Source organism: Natrix helvetica (assembly GCF_964273705.1).
Source record: "Natrix helvetica genome assembly, chromosome: 7".
Classification (NCBI taxonomy): Eukaryota; Metazoa; Chordata; class Lepidosauria; order Squamata; family Natricidae; genus Natrix; species Natrix helvetica.
The window spans coordinates 21,077,152-21,093,365 of record NC_138558.1 but is presented as its reverse complement, the minus strand read 5'-3'; the positions used below and the strand labels follow the sequence as shown (position 1 = coordinate 21,093,365).

General features: G+C 36.1%; 1 protein-coding gene across 2 annotated transcripts in view; it reads left to right on the top strand.

Annotated features, from left to right (window-relative positions):
• The window catches only part of PPP3CA (protein phosphatase 3 catalytic subunit alpha), a 222,687-nt gene that overhangs the window by 117,365 nt on the left and 89,108 nt on the right, over positions 1-16,214 (top strand). For both annotated transcript variants that reach the window (XM_081959078.1, XM_081959079.1), the window contains exon 3: positions 13,278-13,402. In XM_081959078.1, coding sequence (XP_081815204.1) covers positions 13,278-13,402 — 125 coding nt within the window. The remainder of the gene's footprint in view (positions 1-13,277; positions 13,403-16,214) is intronic.

Sequence of the window (16,214 nt, the reverse complement as noted above, 5' to 3'; positions counted from 1 at the left end):
GTCCCAAAACTGAGAAAGACATGTGGTGATGCTTCCAAGCGTGAGTTCTTCATTGTTCCACCCCCACTGGCAGAATCTTTTCAAACTAAAACACTCTACTTTCTGCATCTACCATATGTTCTGAGAACTATTAGGGAGGCCTGTCTTCTTCACCCTCTTTTTCTCACAGAAACTATCTGAACTGAGCTGTCTCTTATTCCTCTGAAAAACGCCCACTCCCTTCCTAGGAATACCGCCTACTGCATTCCATCACATAAATGATGATTATGAGCAATTCTATAAATTGGACAGACCAGCAACATCAAAAGTCTGCTTTTTACAGCTGTCTGTTTATGGTTCTCCTGTCATAGAAGAGGACAAATAAAATTATATCCCATATAGCATTTTCAAGACGGTCTTGCTATATGGGCACTGTGCATCTCTTCACTCAATGAAAGGATATCAGATTACATTATGAGGGAAGATACAGAAACATACTATCCCTTGCTAGCCTTTTAGTTTAACAACTGTTCAATTAATTGAACAAAACACTGCTGCTCGCCAGCAAACAAACTTCAAATCCAGTGTTTGTTCATTATTTGAAAAAGATAGATCTTCAGATAGATTAGATAGAAGATGTATTTGTAATGTGATTTATACCCTTCTTTTCAATTTTGAAGCTTAAAACGATTATCGAGGACAAAATATAGATAGTTAAATTCTTAAATCAGAATTAGGATCCAGTTCTAAGACTCAATGGCCAGGAGGTTCAGCTGATATATATTGCTGTATTATTAGTGTAACTAAGCCAGAATTGCAGGAGGGAACACTGATGATTCGATGTTGTTTTCATATAGGAGGGTCAAACATTTTATATAAGCTTGCATCTCTTGATCCAAATTCCTTTGCTTATTTTCAACAGAATCAGCATCTGACACACATTTCCTTGAATTTTAATGCCATTTTTGCCGATACTTGGTCACTCACCCTTGCTCTGTTCTCAGATCTACAATATTAAAATATTTTCATGAATGGGAGAACTCTGCCCATCTCTTATGGCCCTTTGTCTTACTCATTATTGTTACATAAATTCTAGGCAAATTCTGCCAATCCCAACCTATAAATTGTATTCAGTATAAACTTGATTTGTAAATTAAAATAGTATACTTCGTGGTCATACCGTAGTAATATTAATACTATGCTACTTGCAAACAAATCACATTTATGATTCTTTTATAGATTAAGTGAAAACGAGGTTTGGAACTTGGATTAGTTTTGAAAAAAAATCTGCCATCTTTTTTTAAAGTTTGCAAATAGCAGATAATTTGGTCTATTGTCATTTTTTGGATTCCCTAACTGTCAGATATATTGCCAATTAAATTTAGAGACTTTCCTGAACCAAATGTTGACCAGCTAACTTTAATTATGCCACCTAGAATTACAATCTCATAGGTCAACAACTTTGTTGACTGCAAAATGTTGAAAATTTTAGACTAATATGCCTTGAAGGTATTGGAAAAGTTAGATCAAAGAATTAACCCAACCATTTGAGCACAGAGTAAACATTTTGGAGGTCAAATAGTCATTTATGATTATCAAGTTTGCTGCCGCATAGTAATATCAACAGTTGGGTAAAATTCATCTGTTCTATATATGAAGATTTTTATAATTCCAGTACTGCTAAATAAAGGAACAGCAAGAGTGAGTACCTTATTATCAAGCAATTAACTCTAAAATGTGGATTGTGTTCATTTTTAAGACTGGGAAAACAACTTAGAGATGTCATAAACTGATGATGAAGATGTTATGTTCCCTGTTTACAACTGATTAGAGCAGATAATGAAATGGATTGTACTATTTTAAATAGGTCTTTTGTCTTCTATAGGTTCCAATTTATTAAACCACATTTTTGAGTAGAAAACAGCTGTCTTAAGCTTTGTTTATAGTTGATCCGAGGAAAGAATTTCTAGAATATGTTTACAGACTGTTCTTCACACATGCCCATAAACATAAAGCCCAGTAAAAGGGCTATATGAGTATATTCACATAAAAAGAGATGAACATAGTGGGTCATTTGAAATATGGTGAACTTTTTGGGATCAAGTGCTGAAACCAGAACAGCCGGCCAGCTGGCCTTCACACACTCCAGGCCACCAGACACCCCGGAAGACCAGCTGGCTGCCATGCGGATTCCTGTTTTAAGTCTGTTTTTGGACCTTTTCCAGGGTGTTTCCCAGGCCATTTTCTAGCTATTTTCAGGCCATTTTCGTGCCATTTTTCGGGCCACTTTTGGCCCCAAAAATGACCTGGAAAAGGCCTGAAAATGACCTGGTTTTTGGCCATTTTCCAGGCCATCTTGGCCAAAAAAGCAGCCAAAGAGCGGCCTGAATAACAGCCTGAAAAAGGCCCCCAAACCTGAAAAAGGCTCGAAAAATGGCCTTTTTGGGGGCTATTTTTCAGGCCGTTTTTTGGCACTCCAGCACCCATGAAGACCAGCTGGCCAGCATGTATGTGCATGCCAGAAACCAAAAGAGCATCTGGCAATGGTGCACGTGCCACAGAGCAGGCTCTGCGTGCCACAGGTTCGCCATCACAGCTCTATCTTCATCACATACTGATTTGTCACATGGATATTAAAATGCATAAATAAATGTTCATACAACAGGCCCGTGGAGGAGATGCAGAGAAGCTGCTTCCTTCCTCTGCATCTAAGAGAGTAGAAGTTAGTAAGAGAGGAGGAGGAAAATGGAACAGCAACTAGTGAACAAACAGAAAACTAAACTTCCCAGTGTTTAGTGACAAACAATAAAATTGCCATTAAAAAGTGATGTGGCAGTAAAGCGTATGTCTAAGCCAGTGATGGCGAAACTATGGCACATGTGCCACCTGTGGCACGCAGAGCCATTTGTCAGGGCATGCGAGGCGCTGGCCAGCTGAGTTCACCCTTTTTTAAAGCCATTTTTCGCCCTCCCCAGGTTCCAGAGGCTTTATAGGAGCCTGGGGAGGGCGAAAAGAGCCTCCCCCGCCCCCCTGGAGGCCTTCCGGAGGCTTTATGAGCTTCCCTAAAACCTCTGGAGTGCAAAAAAACGGCCCTATGGCAAACTGGAAGTTCGGGAACTGACTTCCGGTTTGCTTGGAGGGTCGTTTTGAGCGCTCCGAAGGATTCAGAGAAGCCCCCTGAAGGTCCTTGGAGCTTTCGGAGTGCTTAAAACGACCCTCCATGACTTCCGGTTTGCTCGGAGGGTCGTTTTGACTGCTTCGGAGGAAGCAGGGGACACGCATTGCATTATGGGTGCAGCCTGCCTGCAAATGACCCTCCTGCTCTCCCCATTTATGGCACGCAAGCCAAAAAAGGTTCTCCATCGCTGGTCTAAGCCATGGTGAAACAAAGGGCCACTTGGCTTGGAGAAGTTTCTTTCCTGCTCCACGAGCAAGAGGGGAAGCTTCAGACTTTCTCTCATGTTGGGACTGGGAACCAACATCCCTGGCATGTTTGGCTTTTGTTCCTTAATGTAAAGAAAAGGATAGCAAGAGTGATACAAAAATAAACAAGTATTACTGTCAGGGCAATTGTTTAGCACAATTCTGATAAGAACCAGAGTAATGAGTGACATTTGGAAGTGCAGAGCAGTTTTATGTACTGGTTTCAGGCCAGAATTTTGTTCTTTAGCAAATTACTGAAAATTTATGAATGTGAGAAATATTCCCTTCAATCATTCCCTCCCTTCATTCCCATATCACGCTGTCACTTTAAAAAAAATCAATTCTCTTGGTTGGAAGCCTAGCTTGACTTTTGTCATCCACTTCCAATAGACATTTTGTGTTTCCTTAGAATAGCTTTGCCTTTTCCTGTGTCTCTTGGTCTTAATTATGTCTTGCTCTCTTTGACTGTGCTTCTGTGATTATGTTAATTTTTTATATGGATTATATCTTTTTCTTGTGCTTCCTTGTTACAGCAGTCCATATCTTTATGAACAATTTTACTTCATACACAGTTTCCTTCACTACATTATATTATCAGGCATTTTTACGATACTTTGCAACGTAAATATTTTCCCTCTGTTTCAAACAAGTTCTACATCTTCCTTCCATCCATCCATTTCCCACTCTTTCAGAAATTAAACTATTTTATATTTTTAACACAAGTGTTTATATTTTCTCTTTCTGCAGTCATTCTATTTTCCCTTTAGTTTCTTTTATAACTCCTTATCTTCCAACCCTATTTCCACCCCAAAATCCACTCCGGGCAAATAATTGTGTGCTCTACATACAAATCTCTTATCAGTGCTGTATCCTGTACCAATTCACTCAATTTTTCATCATATATAAATCAAGTCAAGCAAGTATTTCCAAATTTTCATGCATATGCGTGAATAGATGGATGCTGAAGCACATATTCAAAATAAATTAATGTTCTGCCTGTGGCTTTTAATAATCATTCAGCTGGTCCATCTGTTCAATTCCTGGTCTGATTCTGTATAGAACAGCTATATCCACTTAGCTGGTGGTTTTTAACCTTTTTTTAAATCACAGAAACATGTAAAATAGGACTATTAAAGATTTTTTATATATAAAACTTATTTTGTCAGTTCCAACAACAGATCTTTAAGCTGGCATTCAAGACAGAAAAGGGTTCTGCAAGTTTTATGTAGATTACTGAGAGTTCATTAAAAGAACTTACTTTGACTGTTTATGAATGCCACATTTCAAGTAAACTATATGGTATACTTGATTTGGTGTTATTTTAGTGGTTCAGGGATGGTGGAATGTGCAACTTAACACCCAAAACAGAATTCTCTGTAAGCTAAACAGAGAGAGTTCTTTTTAAAAGGCCCTTGGGATCTTTTTCAATTTTCAGATTAAAACCTTTAATAAATATCTTTAGAGATCAAAGCAAGCTTTCATCTCAAAAGTCAATAAATAATATTCGATCTATTTTCAGCCATTGAAGAATCAGAACATGAATAGATATACTGTAATATAATCAGATACTTACCCACTATACAAGATTTTTCCTCAAAATATATGTTATGCCATTAAAATGTTGTGCCATATAATACTTTTATTATATTAAATGAGAGGTTAGGTGGTAAAGTGGACTTAATGGTTTTATTACAGACAATTGCATAATGTGGACGTTGGTAATAACTGAAAATTGCTTTGACATATTTTTTAGAAAAATAGAAATAAATTTAATATGCAATTATTAACTATTATTATATCCTATTTTAATGAAGCTTTACAATAATTATATTAGAATCTAGAAGGTGAATGTGGTGGCTCAGTGACTAAGATGCTGAGCTTGTCGATCAGAAGGTCAGCAGTTCAGAGGTTCGAATCCCTAGCACCATGTAACGGAGTGAACTCCCGTTACTTGTCCCACCTTCTGCCAACCTAGCAATTCGAAAGTACATAAAATTGCAAATAGAAAAATAGGGACCACCTTTGGTGGGACGGTAACAGTGCTCCATGCACCCTTGGCATTTAGTCATGCTGGCCACATGACCATGGAGATGTCTTCATACAGTGCTGGGTCTTCAGCTAAGAAATGGAGATGAGCACCACCCTCTAGAGTCAGGAATGACTAGCACACATATGCGGGGGGAACCTTTACCTTTACCTTATAAAGTGGCTTTGATTTTACGGCAAATACCATAGAACACATTGTCCACAATAAAAAGGGATTATATTAAAAAAAACTTGTAGAATACATTTTAGAGTTACTTGAAGTTTGTCAATTATTTTCAGCTCAAAAAGAAGCTACTGACACCTGACAGAGATGGATTTAAACTGGAAAATGCAGTTTATATAGAATAATCTAAACTGGTGAAATTGAGTCAGATAGGTAGAATGCAATCAAATTAAGTAGGTAAGGTCTGTTGAAAGTCAACAGAAGAGAAGCTCTCGTTTCAAGAGCTTGTTGAAACCAGAACCATGGATAGCTCCAAATAAGCTTTGCAGATTGAAATTTTCTGTAGAAGTAATACAATGGTCTCAGCTGCTAGCTGAAATCAATTGGAAGATAAAGTCCCCATCCCCAAATAATTTCTTAAGAACTGACAATCCTGCTATTTATTGGGTACGGGGGGAATGCAGTTGAAAGCAAATGGATACTAGTGGATTCAGATATTGCTACTGAAAGTTCCTTTGAAGATTAGGGTCTCAGGAAATTGATATAGGATATTTACATAGTGGGTTTTCCTTCTTTTGGTCTTTTTCAGAGTGTGGCTTTTGGAAGATGCCTACACAAGAATCACATAACATGCATAAATAGACACACACACACACACACACACACACACATTATATATATATATATATATATATATATATATATATATATATATATATATGTGTGTGTGTGTGTGTGTGTGTGTGTGTGTGTGTGTGTGTGTGTGTGTGTGTGTGTGTTCAAATATAAATAAGTAAGCCACGATCCATACCATTGGGATGGTGTGATTTTCAGTTGGAGTTGAGAACCCTAGGATGACAAGAGAAGGATGTGGACATTGTGTAGTACTTGGGTCTGGGTTTATGCTGTTTTTCCATTGGATTCTTCCTTTGTTTGTCTTAAATTAGAATAGAATCGAATAGAATTCTATTGTGTAATTGGACACACAAGGAATTTGTCTTTGGTGCATATGCTCTCAGTGTACATAAAAAGACAAGATACATCCATCAAGAATCATAAGGTACAACACTTAATGGTAATCATAAGAGTACAAATAAGCAATCAGGAAACAATATCAATATAGATCGTAAGGATACAAGCAACAAAAATACAGTCCTGCAGTCATAAGTGGGAGGAGATGGGTGATAGGAACGATGAGAAGACTAATAGTAATAGTAATGCAGCCTTAATGAATAGTTTGACAGTGGTGAGGGAATTATTTGTTTAGCAGAATGACGGCGTTCGGGGAAAAACTGTTCTTGTGTCTAGTTGTCTTGGTGTGCGGTGCTCTATAGCGTCATTTTGAGGGTAGGAGTCGAAACAATTTATGTCCAGGATGCAAGGGGTCTGTAAATGCTTTCATAGCCCTGTTTTTGACTCGTGCAGTATACAGGTCCTCAATGGAAGACAGGTTGGTAGTCATTGTTTTTTCTGCAGTTCTAATTATTCTCCGAAGTCTGTGTCTGCCTTGTTGGGTTGTAGAACCAAACCAGACAGTTACATTCAAGCTCATCTTCCTTTTTTCTACATATGGTGTGTAGACAGTAATGTTTTACTTTGTTGCCTCTGGAGCCTCATATTTATGCTGGTACTGTAGAAATGAAGGTTCTGCCAAGAGTTATTTTTTTTTAATATAAAAATACATAAATTTTATTAAAAGCTGTATAACAAAATCATAGAAACCAGTACAAACTAATAAAGAGTGAAAGAAACAAAAGAAAGAAGAAAAGATCAAATGTGCAGAAAGAATGAAAAGTAATAGAAAAAAGTTTCTGATTTCTTCTGCAGAAAATAGAAGTCTTTTCACATCTTTTCCTGTTTCGTGCAAAAAGTCTAAAGGGGTTTCCAATCAACCATGGATATAGATATTGCTTTTTCTCTAAAATAAGTTAATTTAGCCAGTTCTGCAAATTCCACTATCTTCACCAGCCCTTCCTCCACTGAGGGTAGCATTGAGCCTTTCTGCTTTTGAGTATATAATAGCCTCATTGCAGTTATTGTATATGTGTGTGTGTGTGTATGTCTGTTTGGGTGTACATACCAGGGTGGATAAAAAGAGATTATTATTTTTTTTAAAAAAAAACACAAAAAACCCCACATTTTTAAAATTTAAATTGTATTTTTTAATTGAAATCAGGTTTTTTTTATCAAATTTATTTTAATAAAATGCTTTTGGAGTAAAAATCTATCTAAAGGTACTTTTCTATTTAAGATACATCAATAATTTAGTTTATTCAGCATGAAATGAAGCTTGTTATGTAGCATAAGGCTGTATATTCTGCAATATTAGGACTGTCGGTGAATCAACAGCGGGTCAGAAGAGGAGCTGCTGTGGGGCAGAGATGACAGTTGCTCTTTAAAAGTTATGATTTAAATTAAATTGATTTAAATCAAGCCTTTTAACTAGTGATTTAAATTGACTCAATTTAAATCAAATCCACCCTGGTACATACATTGTTCCATTACTTTTTTTCTAGTTGTCTATTAGTCCCAAAAGAAAAATGTCAGTTTCAGTTGAAACAAAAGTACAATTAAAATTCTGCTGCATCAGTAGATGTCATCAATGTTCTCTGGTTAGGTAGAGGTAAAGGTTCCCCTCGCATGTATGTGCTAGTCGTTCCCAACTCTAGGGGGCGGTGCTCATCTCCATTTCAAAGCCAAAGAGCCAGCGCTGTCCGAAGACATCTCCGTGGTCATGTGGCTGGCATGACTAATTGTCAAAGGCTGTTACCTTCCCACCGAAGGTGGGCCCTATTTTTCTACTTGCATTTTAACATGCTTTCGAACTTCTAGGTTGGCAGAAGCTGGGACAAGTAATGGGAGCTCAGTCCGTTACGCAGCACTAGGGATTCAAACCGCCAAATGCCAATCTTTCTGATCGACAAGCTCAGTGTCTTAGCCACTGAGCCACTGCGTCCAGTTCTCTGGTTAAGGATGTCCAAAACAGGACTCTGTCTAATATTCCTTTGTGGAAGCATTCAGAGCTAATATTTAACCAATGTTGAAAAGGAATAATTTCTTTTGATTTCTTTTTTATAATATTTCCTTAGGTTAATGTGTGTCCTGCCATTCATATTTTATACCTTTGGAGTTTTCCTCAAAACCTGGACAGAAAGGGAGAGAAAGAGACAATATATTTTAGCTTGTCTTGTGATTAATTGCATGGTGTAGGGAAGAGGTGTTCTGGTAGTGCAGGAGGATATTAATTCTTATTTTCAAGAAATAGTACTTCCAGTTTAATTAGAGAAGCCACAGTGAAAGCACTCCTGAAAAAATTATCACATGACCACCAAGAATAGAAGTCCCATGGTGAGTCTCATGGCGAGATGCTTTCATAAGAAATGTTTGACCAGATCTAGACAGTCAATTTTTTCTTCATCCATTTCAATTAGATTTTGTTTATATCTTATTTGTCACTTATTGGTCTTTGCCAAGAGGATTAGGGGGAATATGAGCCCATTGATTTTCCTAGAGCTCACAATATCTTTTGGTGCTGTCAAACATGGTACCCTCTCCTAGTAGGACGCTCTAAGAAAATCATATATTGAGTTAAGGATGCAGCAGGAATGGTTACCGTGGCTACTGCTGTATACAAGCCCTGAAAAAAACATGGCTTCTTTAAGAAATGCTGAAAGGTGCAGCTGCTTTATGAACATCTTTTCAGACCCCAATAGCTGCCAGCTCAACTTTCATTTCTTGGCACCAAAATCTCAGACATTTTTGCTTGACTCTCAAGATCAACTTGAAAATTGTACCTCTGATGTTATAAAAACTGTCCCAACAGTTTTTATGTTTGTATTATGGTGTATTTAAATGTTTATTTTTATTTATGTTGTAAGCTACCTTAGAAAATATGGATAAAAACAGGGGCATAGCATTTCTAAAATTCCATAGCAACAATGAAAAAAAATTTGTTTAAATAAAAAGAAATCCTGCACTAGAAAATTGCTCAGAGCAAGGTGGGACAATCTTCCACTGGGTTTTCAGGTACTTTCTTATTTAGATTGTTCCTCCAAAGCTTTATATGTATACAAACTACTTTTCTGCTGATATATGTTTTAATATGTTAGAGTACATGTTGGTCTATGTCCATTATAACTTAAATTTAAACCAGAAGTACATACTTGTTCCTTCTGTCTTAAGAAGCATGATGTTTATAAATATTTCTATAAATATTGGAAAGCATACCGTTTTAAACATTTTTAAAATTGTTGTAGTAAATAAAGATTTGAGTAACATATTCCATCTGCTATAACTGGCTTGTATAAATAATTCTCACACCTTTGTACCTTCAGCTGTGGGATTCTGTGAAAGAAGCAAAGCTTCTTTCCATTAACAGAAATACATGAGTAGATTCCATCCATTGATTGTATTTATATAATCAATTTATATTATAATCAAAATTTAGAAATGAGTAATTAAAGATAAATATTGCGACCGAAAATAATATGGATGTGAACTTTAATGTTACAGGTCAGTGGTGGCGAATCTTTTTGGCACCAAGTACTGAAAAGGGAGCGCGCACACACACTTCTCTGGGCCACAATCCGGAAGAGGAGATGCCCAGGAGACATGTGAATGCTGTAAAATGAACTTCTGGTCCTCCAGTTACTGCCATACATGTGCACGCGCCAGTCAAGTGGCTGTGCGCATGCTCATGCTAGAAAATGCAAGAGTAGTTCTTCCAGTTTCTGGCACTGCTGCATGCACAAAGGTCAGCTGATCATTGTGTGCGCATGCATGCCAGAAACCAGGAAGAGGAATGGGCAATGCCACACATGCCAGGCAATGTGCTATTCCGGGCACATGTGCCATAGGTTCGCCATCAGAGTTATAGGTAGTCCTTGACATAAAATTACAATTGGGACCAGAATTTCCATTGCTAAACAAAACAGATATTGAGTGAACCATACTAAACTACCCTTTTTGCCATGGTGTTAAGTAAATCATTGCAGTTGTTAAGTGAATCCCACATTAGTTTAGCAAATCTGGCTTCCCCCATTGACTTTGCTTATCAGAAGACAGCTGGGAAGGTTGCAAATGATGATCACATGACCCCAGGACAGTGCAATTGTCCTAAAGGCATCCTGGTTGCCAAGTGCCAAGTGAACACATGACTGTAGGAATGATGTGAAGAACATACACTAAGTGTGTGGACCAGTAGTAAATCACTTTCTTCACGGTTGCTGTAACTTGGAATACTTGCTAGATGAATGACTGTAAGTCAAGAAGTATTGTTATAACATAGGAAGTGAACATAGTTGACATGCAATATCTAATTTGAGACTGCTTTAAACTAGTTTCCTAGGTAGAGATGCAAAAGAACCTAAGTAAGCTATTCTTACTGAAGGGAGCATGCTTTTTCTGCTGTGTGAATAAAGACTATAGGGTTGGTACCTTGAGTTCTCCTATTTGTCAAGCAAGAGTATCCCAGCAATTAAGACAAAGACGAGGGAGTTTGTTTGCAGTTTTCACTTCGAGAATAAGTCAAGATAATATGGCACCATGCTGTGAAAAAAATACTCAAATAAAATATGACTATGGTATAAATTTTAATGCTATCGTATTAACAGAACTTCTGCTACACCATAATTTCAACTATATAAAAATGGCTTCTCTTGTTCTAAGTCATACATTGACGTTTTTATCACGGGAGGGTAGCACGTGGTTTTAGTAAATAAACCTGATGAGAATTTATTATTTGTTTGGGTGCAGGAATAGTTGTCCAAGTAAAGATTTCTCCATGTTCACAAATAAGCTATGAAAATATGGGACTGGTGAAGATTGAAATGTCCATGCACAAGACTATAATAATGTAAAAATGTAGCATAAGAACCAAGCTACATCAGCAGAAAGCACAAGTAGAAATCTTGTTGATTAAAATTTCATAGTTTTAAAACACAAGGGAGTAAGTTTAATATCAACCAATATTACACACAAGATGTTGATACAGTACGATAGTGTGATTATCAAATCGAGCTTCCATATTTCTTTACTTTTTTCGGTACATGATAAATTCTGTAATTCTGTTACATTCTTGAATTCAGTTTTCAGTGAAAATGAAATTACCTTTCTTAAAAGAAAAAAAAACTAATACTCTTGCATTCTTACGCTTACTTACATAGCTCAAGAGTGTATTTCATTATGAATATTTGTTAATGGTATATATTTGATGAGAGAATATATTTGTTAAGGGTATATATTTGATAATAGAGTTTAGATAAATAGCTTTTATTAGAGATTTACATATTGATTTTAGTAGAGATTTACATATTAATAATGGTTATTTTACAGTTAATTTTTTAAAAAGTGAATTAATATTTGGGTTTTATTATTTTATGGTGATTTTTTAAATGAGATTTATGTAAGAATATAAAGATGGATGTGCAGTGGTGATTAAGAATTTTGTCTTATGGGTGAATAGAATGAATGAAATTCTGAATAGGATTTTTTAAAGCATTATATTAGTGAGGTAAATATAATGTATAGAGATAAAATAAATTAATAAGATTTTGCTTAGGTTTGTTTTTAAATTAGGGATTAATTTTACATTTTTTTTAATAATAAGTATTTTTAATTAATGATTTGGTAATTAGTTTATGTTATGCTTAACTTAGATTAAAAGATTACCTGATTACCTGTACTGAGTTAGAACTCTTTCATACACACACACACACACACACACACACACACACACACACACACACATATTTGTATAATCTTCTATCATTCCTTTTTTCATATTTTAACTTTTTCCTTTGCCCTTTTTTTGTTGTTTTGTATTTTATCTTCTTTTAAAGCTTAATACAGTTATTCAAAACAAAATAGTTCATTGAATTATATTTTGATATAAGTAAAGAATTATATACACAAAAACTTTATCTTCAGTATTATTCCTGAATGATGTATGACTTGTGCTAATGTAAATTAAATGTAGCTGTTTTTAATAAACCAGCTTATTTTATATTATTTCAGATACCATAACTATTAAATATATTAAATTTAAAATGGCGAAACATCTTGAGATATCAGTATAGTTTTATTTGGGTAAGACTGTGCCTTAAATTATATCACGCAGTGGAAAGTGCAAAGGAATATATTTACATATAATTGCAGATGTGCAGATTGATAGTTGTTGCATTATTAGTCTTACTTTCTTTCATTATTAAAGGTGGTATATATGCAATTCCAAATAATTTCTAATCTAGTTTCAAACCAAACTTGGTTACATCTCTACAAGACATTGCTACCAGTTAATAACATCTGTAACTTGAGGCAGTCAATATGCTTCACCTGAAGTTATGCTTGGGCCAACTATGCATATAGCGATGTAGATCAGTTCCATAGTTCTTCCCTTATTCCATGTTTCATAGCAGTTAAAGAAACTTGGATGGCAAACTGGAGGGCTATTGGTCATCAGTGTTTATCAGGAGTGGGCAATTATGGCACCTTCATGAACTTTGGCATAGTTGTCCATCCTGGTGGCAAGTCAGTGATGTAATATGTTAGAAAGTAATAGTCCAGATCCTACATTATAGATTTAAGTCACATTTCACTTATTTAGAAAATAAATACAGTTCTATAATGTATAATATAATTAATGATTATATCCATCATTTTCTTTCAGTTTGTGGGGATATCCATGGACAATTCTTTGACTTGATGAAGCTGTTTGAAGTGGGAGGTTCTCCTGCCAACACACGATACCTTTTTCTAGGGGACTATGTTGACAGAGGATACTTCAGTATTGAAGTAAGCATTGTTTCCTTCTTTAGTTATGAGATGAATTTGCAATGCATGTTGGTTTCTCTTTTTCTTTCACTATATTATAATTCTAAAAGTATATTTTCACGCTGCCACTTTGGCAAACATGGTGTCCTGTAGAAAGCATCCCATTGAATTACTGCAAGCATATTTGGTCTTTTCCTTCTAGCTTAAGTATTACACTTTTTAAAAAAATAGTTAATATTTCATATTTATTAAATTCAGTCAAGTTGAATTTATTTTGTTAAGTCCTGAAATCGTTACAGATAGTCCTTGAGATAGATAGTCCACTATAGTCCTACAGATAGTCCACTAAAAGTCTTGTTTAGTGACTGAAGTTACAATGGTGTTGAACAAATGGTACTTACAATTTGTCTTTGACGTTTCTGGCTGTCCAACACCCCTGCTTTTATACCTTCACAATCTAGACACTTGGCTTGCACTAATGACAATTTTAGCATCCCACAATCAAGTGATCACAATTTAATAAATTTACCTGCTAGCTTCTCACAAATAAAATCAACCAGGAAGCTGGCAAGGAAGGTTGCAAGTAGCTCTGGTAAATTACTCACATTCTCCCACACCTGGCAGCAGTTACTCCCATCCAAATGCCTTATGCACCACCTGTGTACTCTCCCCACCTGGCAGCAGCCACATATCTGCCTGCTAGCTTGCTTGCAAGCTGTCTGGACTTACTTAATGACCCATCATCCTCATTTAACAGTGGCAACAGAGACTGTCAGGCTTGCCAATGTTAAGCGTGCAATCATTTGACATTACATAATCTCAAACTTTATAGCCACATCACTCAGCAATGGAAATTCTGGTCCCAATTATTTTGCTTACCTGTACTGAGAACTAATATGTAATGTTAGCCTATTCGATTGAAAAATTATTCATTAAAACCAAATGATACTGCATATTCAAAAAGGTCAAAATTTTATAGGTAGACCTCAACTCATGACTCGTCATTATGTGACCACATAGGGTTTTATAAACATTATAGTGGCAGTTGTTATGTGAATGGAGTGGTCCTTAAGTGAGCCCATTTTACCCATTGGGTGATTTTTGCTTTAAACTGGAAGTAAACATTGGTTTGCAGCAAAAGAAATGTCATAATTTGCGGTCATGTGTTCATGAACATTGCAAATGTGGGATGGTTGCTCACTGCCATAAATGCCATCAGATAATTAGGAGAGTAAGGGACTCAGTGGCTCAGTGCCTAAGACGCTGAGTTTGTTGATCAGAAAGGTTGGCAGTTCGGCGGTTCAAATCCCTAGCGCTGCATAACAGAGTGAGCTCCCATTACTTGTCCTAGCTTCTGCCAACCTAGCAGTTTGAAAGCATGTAAAAATGCAAGTAGAAAAATAGGGACCACCTTTGGTGGGAAGGTAACAGCGCTCCTTGTGCCCTTGGCGTTTACTCATGCTGGCCACATGACCACGGAAATGTCTTTAAACAGCACTGGTTGTTCAACTTTGAAATGGAGATGAGTACTGTCCCCTAGAGTCGGGAACGACTAGCATATATGTGCGAGGGGAATCTTTACCTTTATCTTAATTAGGGGAGCAGTTGTTGGAACTTCAAAAGCAAGTCATGAGTAGTTCGGGGGAGGTTCACCGAAACTTCTGACTTCCACGCTTTGCAGTTTAAATCACTCATGTTCACCTTCCTGATAGTTTTAAAATGATTTTAAACTTCTTTGTAATTGGGCCAAGTCTAAAAGCTATCTTCCTTTTTTTTTGCAGTAGCATCAGATAATTGTGATGACTAACAGTTATTTTGCATTTAATTATGTTCCTTCCTTATAAAATACAGTAATATGAATAAAGGGGCAATATGTATTCTTCCTGCCCCTGTTAAGTTACACTTTGTGTAGGTTAATACTGCTCCTTAAGGCCATTCTATTTTTTTAATCATATTAAGGAAAAGACAGCATCTATTGTAAAGTCAAACAGGTTTTAAGGGCTTAGACCATCAGCTTCTAAGTTCTCTGAATCTGTCTTTTTTTGTGGTGGGTGGAATTGCCTGCTGCCTGAAAATTGTTTCAAATAGAGACAACAGTGCATGAAGAAAACCTTTGTATTTTTAGGAACAAGAATTGGAAATTATACAAGGTGGGTGGGAGAAATATAATAATGCATTGCAAAGGAAAATGAAGCATTTCAAACTTTTATATATACTATGTGTGTGGGTGCATATTATCTGTGTGTGTGTATGTGTGTGTGTGTACATACACATAGTACATGTGTGTGTGTGTGTGTGTACACACATACAATATATATATATATGTGTGTGTTTGCGTGTGTGTCTGTCTTTGCAGTATGTATGTATACATACATACATACTGCAAAGTTCAATAAAATATCTGGTGTTTTGTTTTAATGATAAATTTGTCCTTTTTCTCTTCCACCCCAGAAATAAGTTAGGACTAGGCTTTGTTCATTCTTCTTTAATTTACCATTTACTTTATAAGTATGATTACTTTTTTCTTTTTTAAAAAAAAAGTTCTTCCTTTGAAGGGAGTGTGTTAGATAACACTTCAGTTTAGCCTAGTAATTAAGTCTTCAGTTTAGCATAAAAATTAAGAGGAATAAAATGAGCGTGCCAGATGCACTTTTCTGCATTGCCGTACTAACACTGCAAGAGAACAAGTGTCTCCTATAGAAGACCTATTTGGATCTTCTCAAAGTGCTTTAAATCATCATATGAAGATTGTTACCCCATGACAACTTTTTTCAAAATAAATTATTATAAGAATCCTTAATGCTCAAATAATCTGAGACAAAATAGACATGTT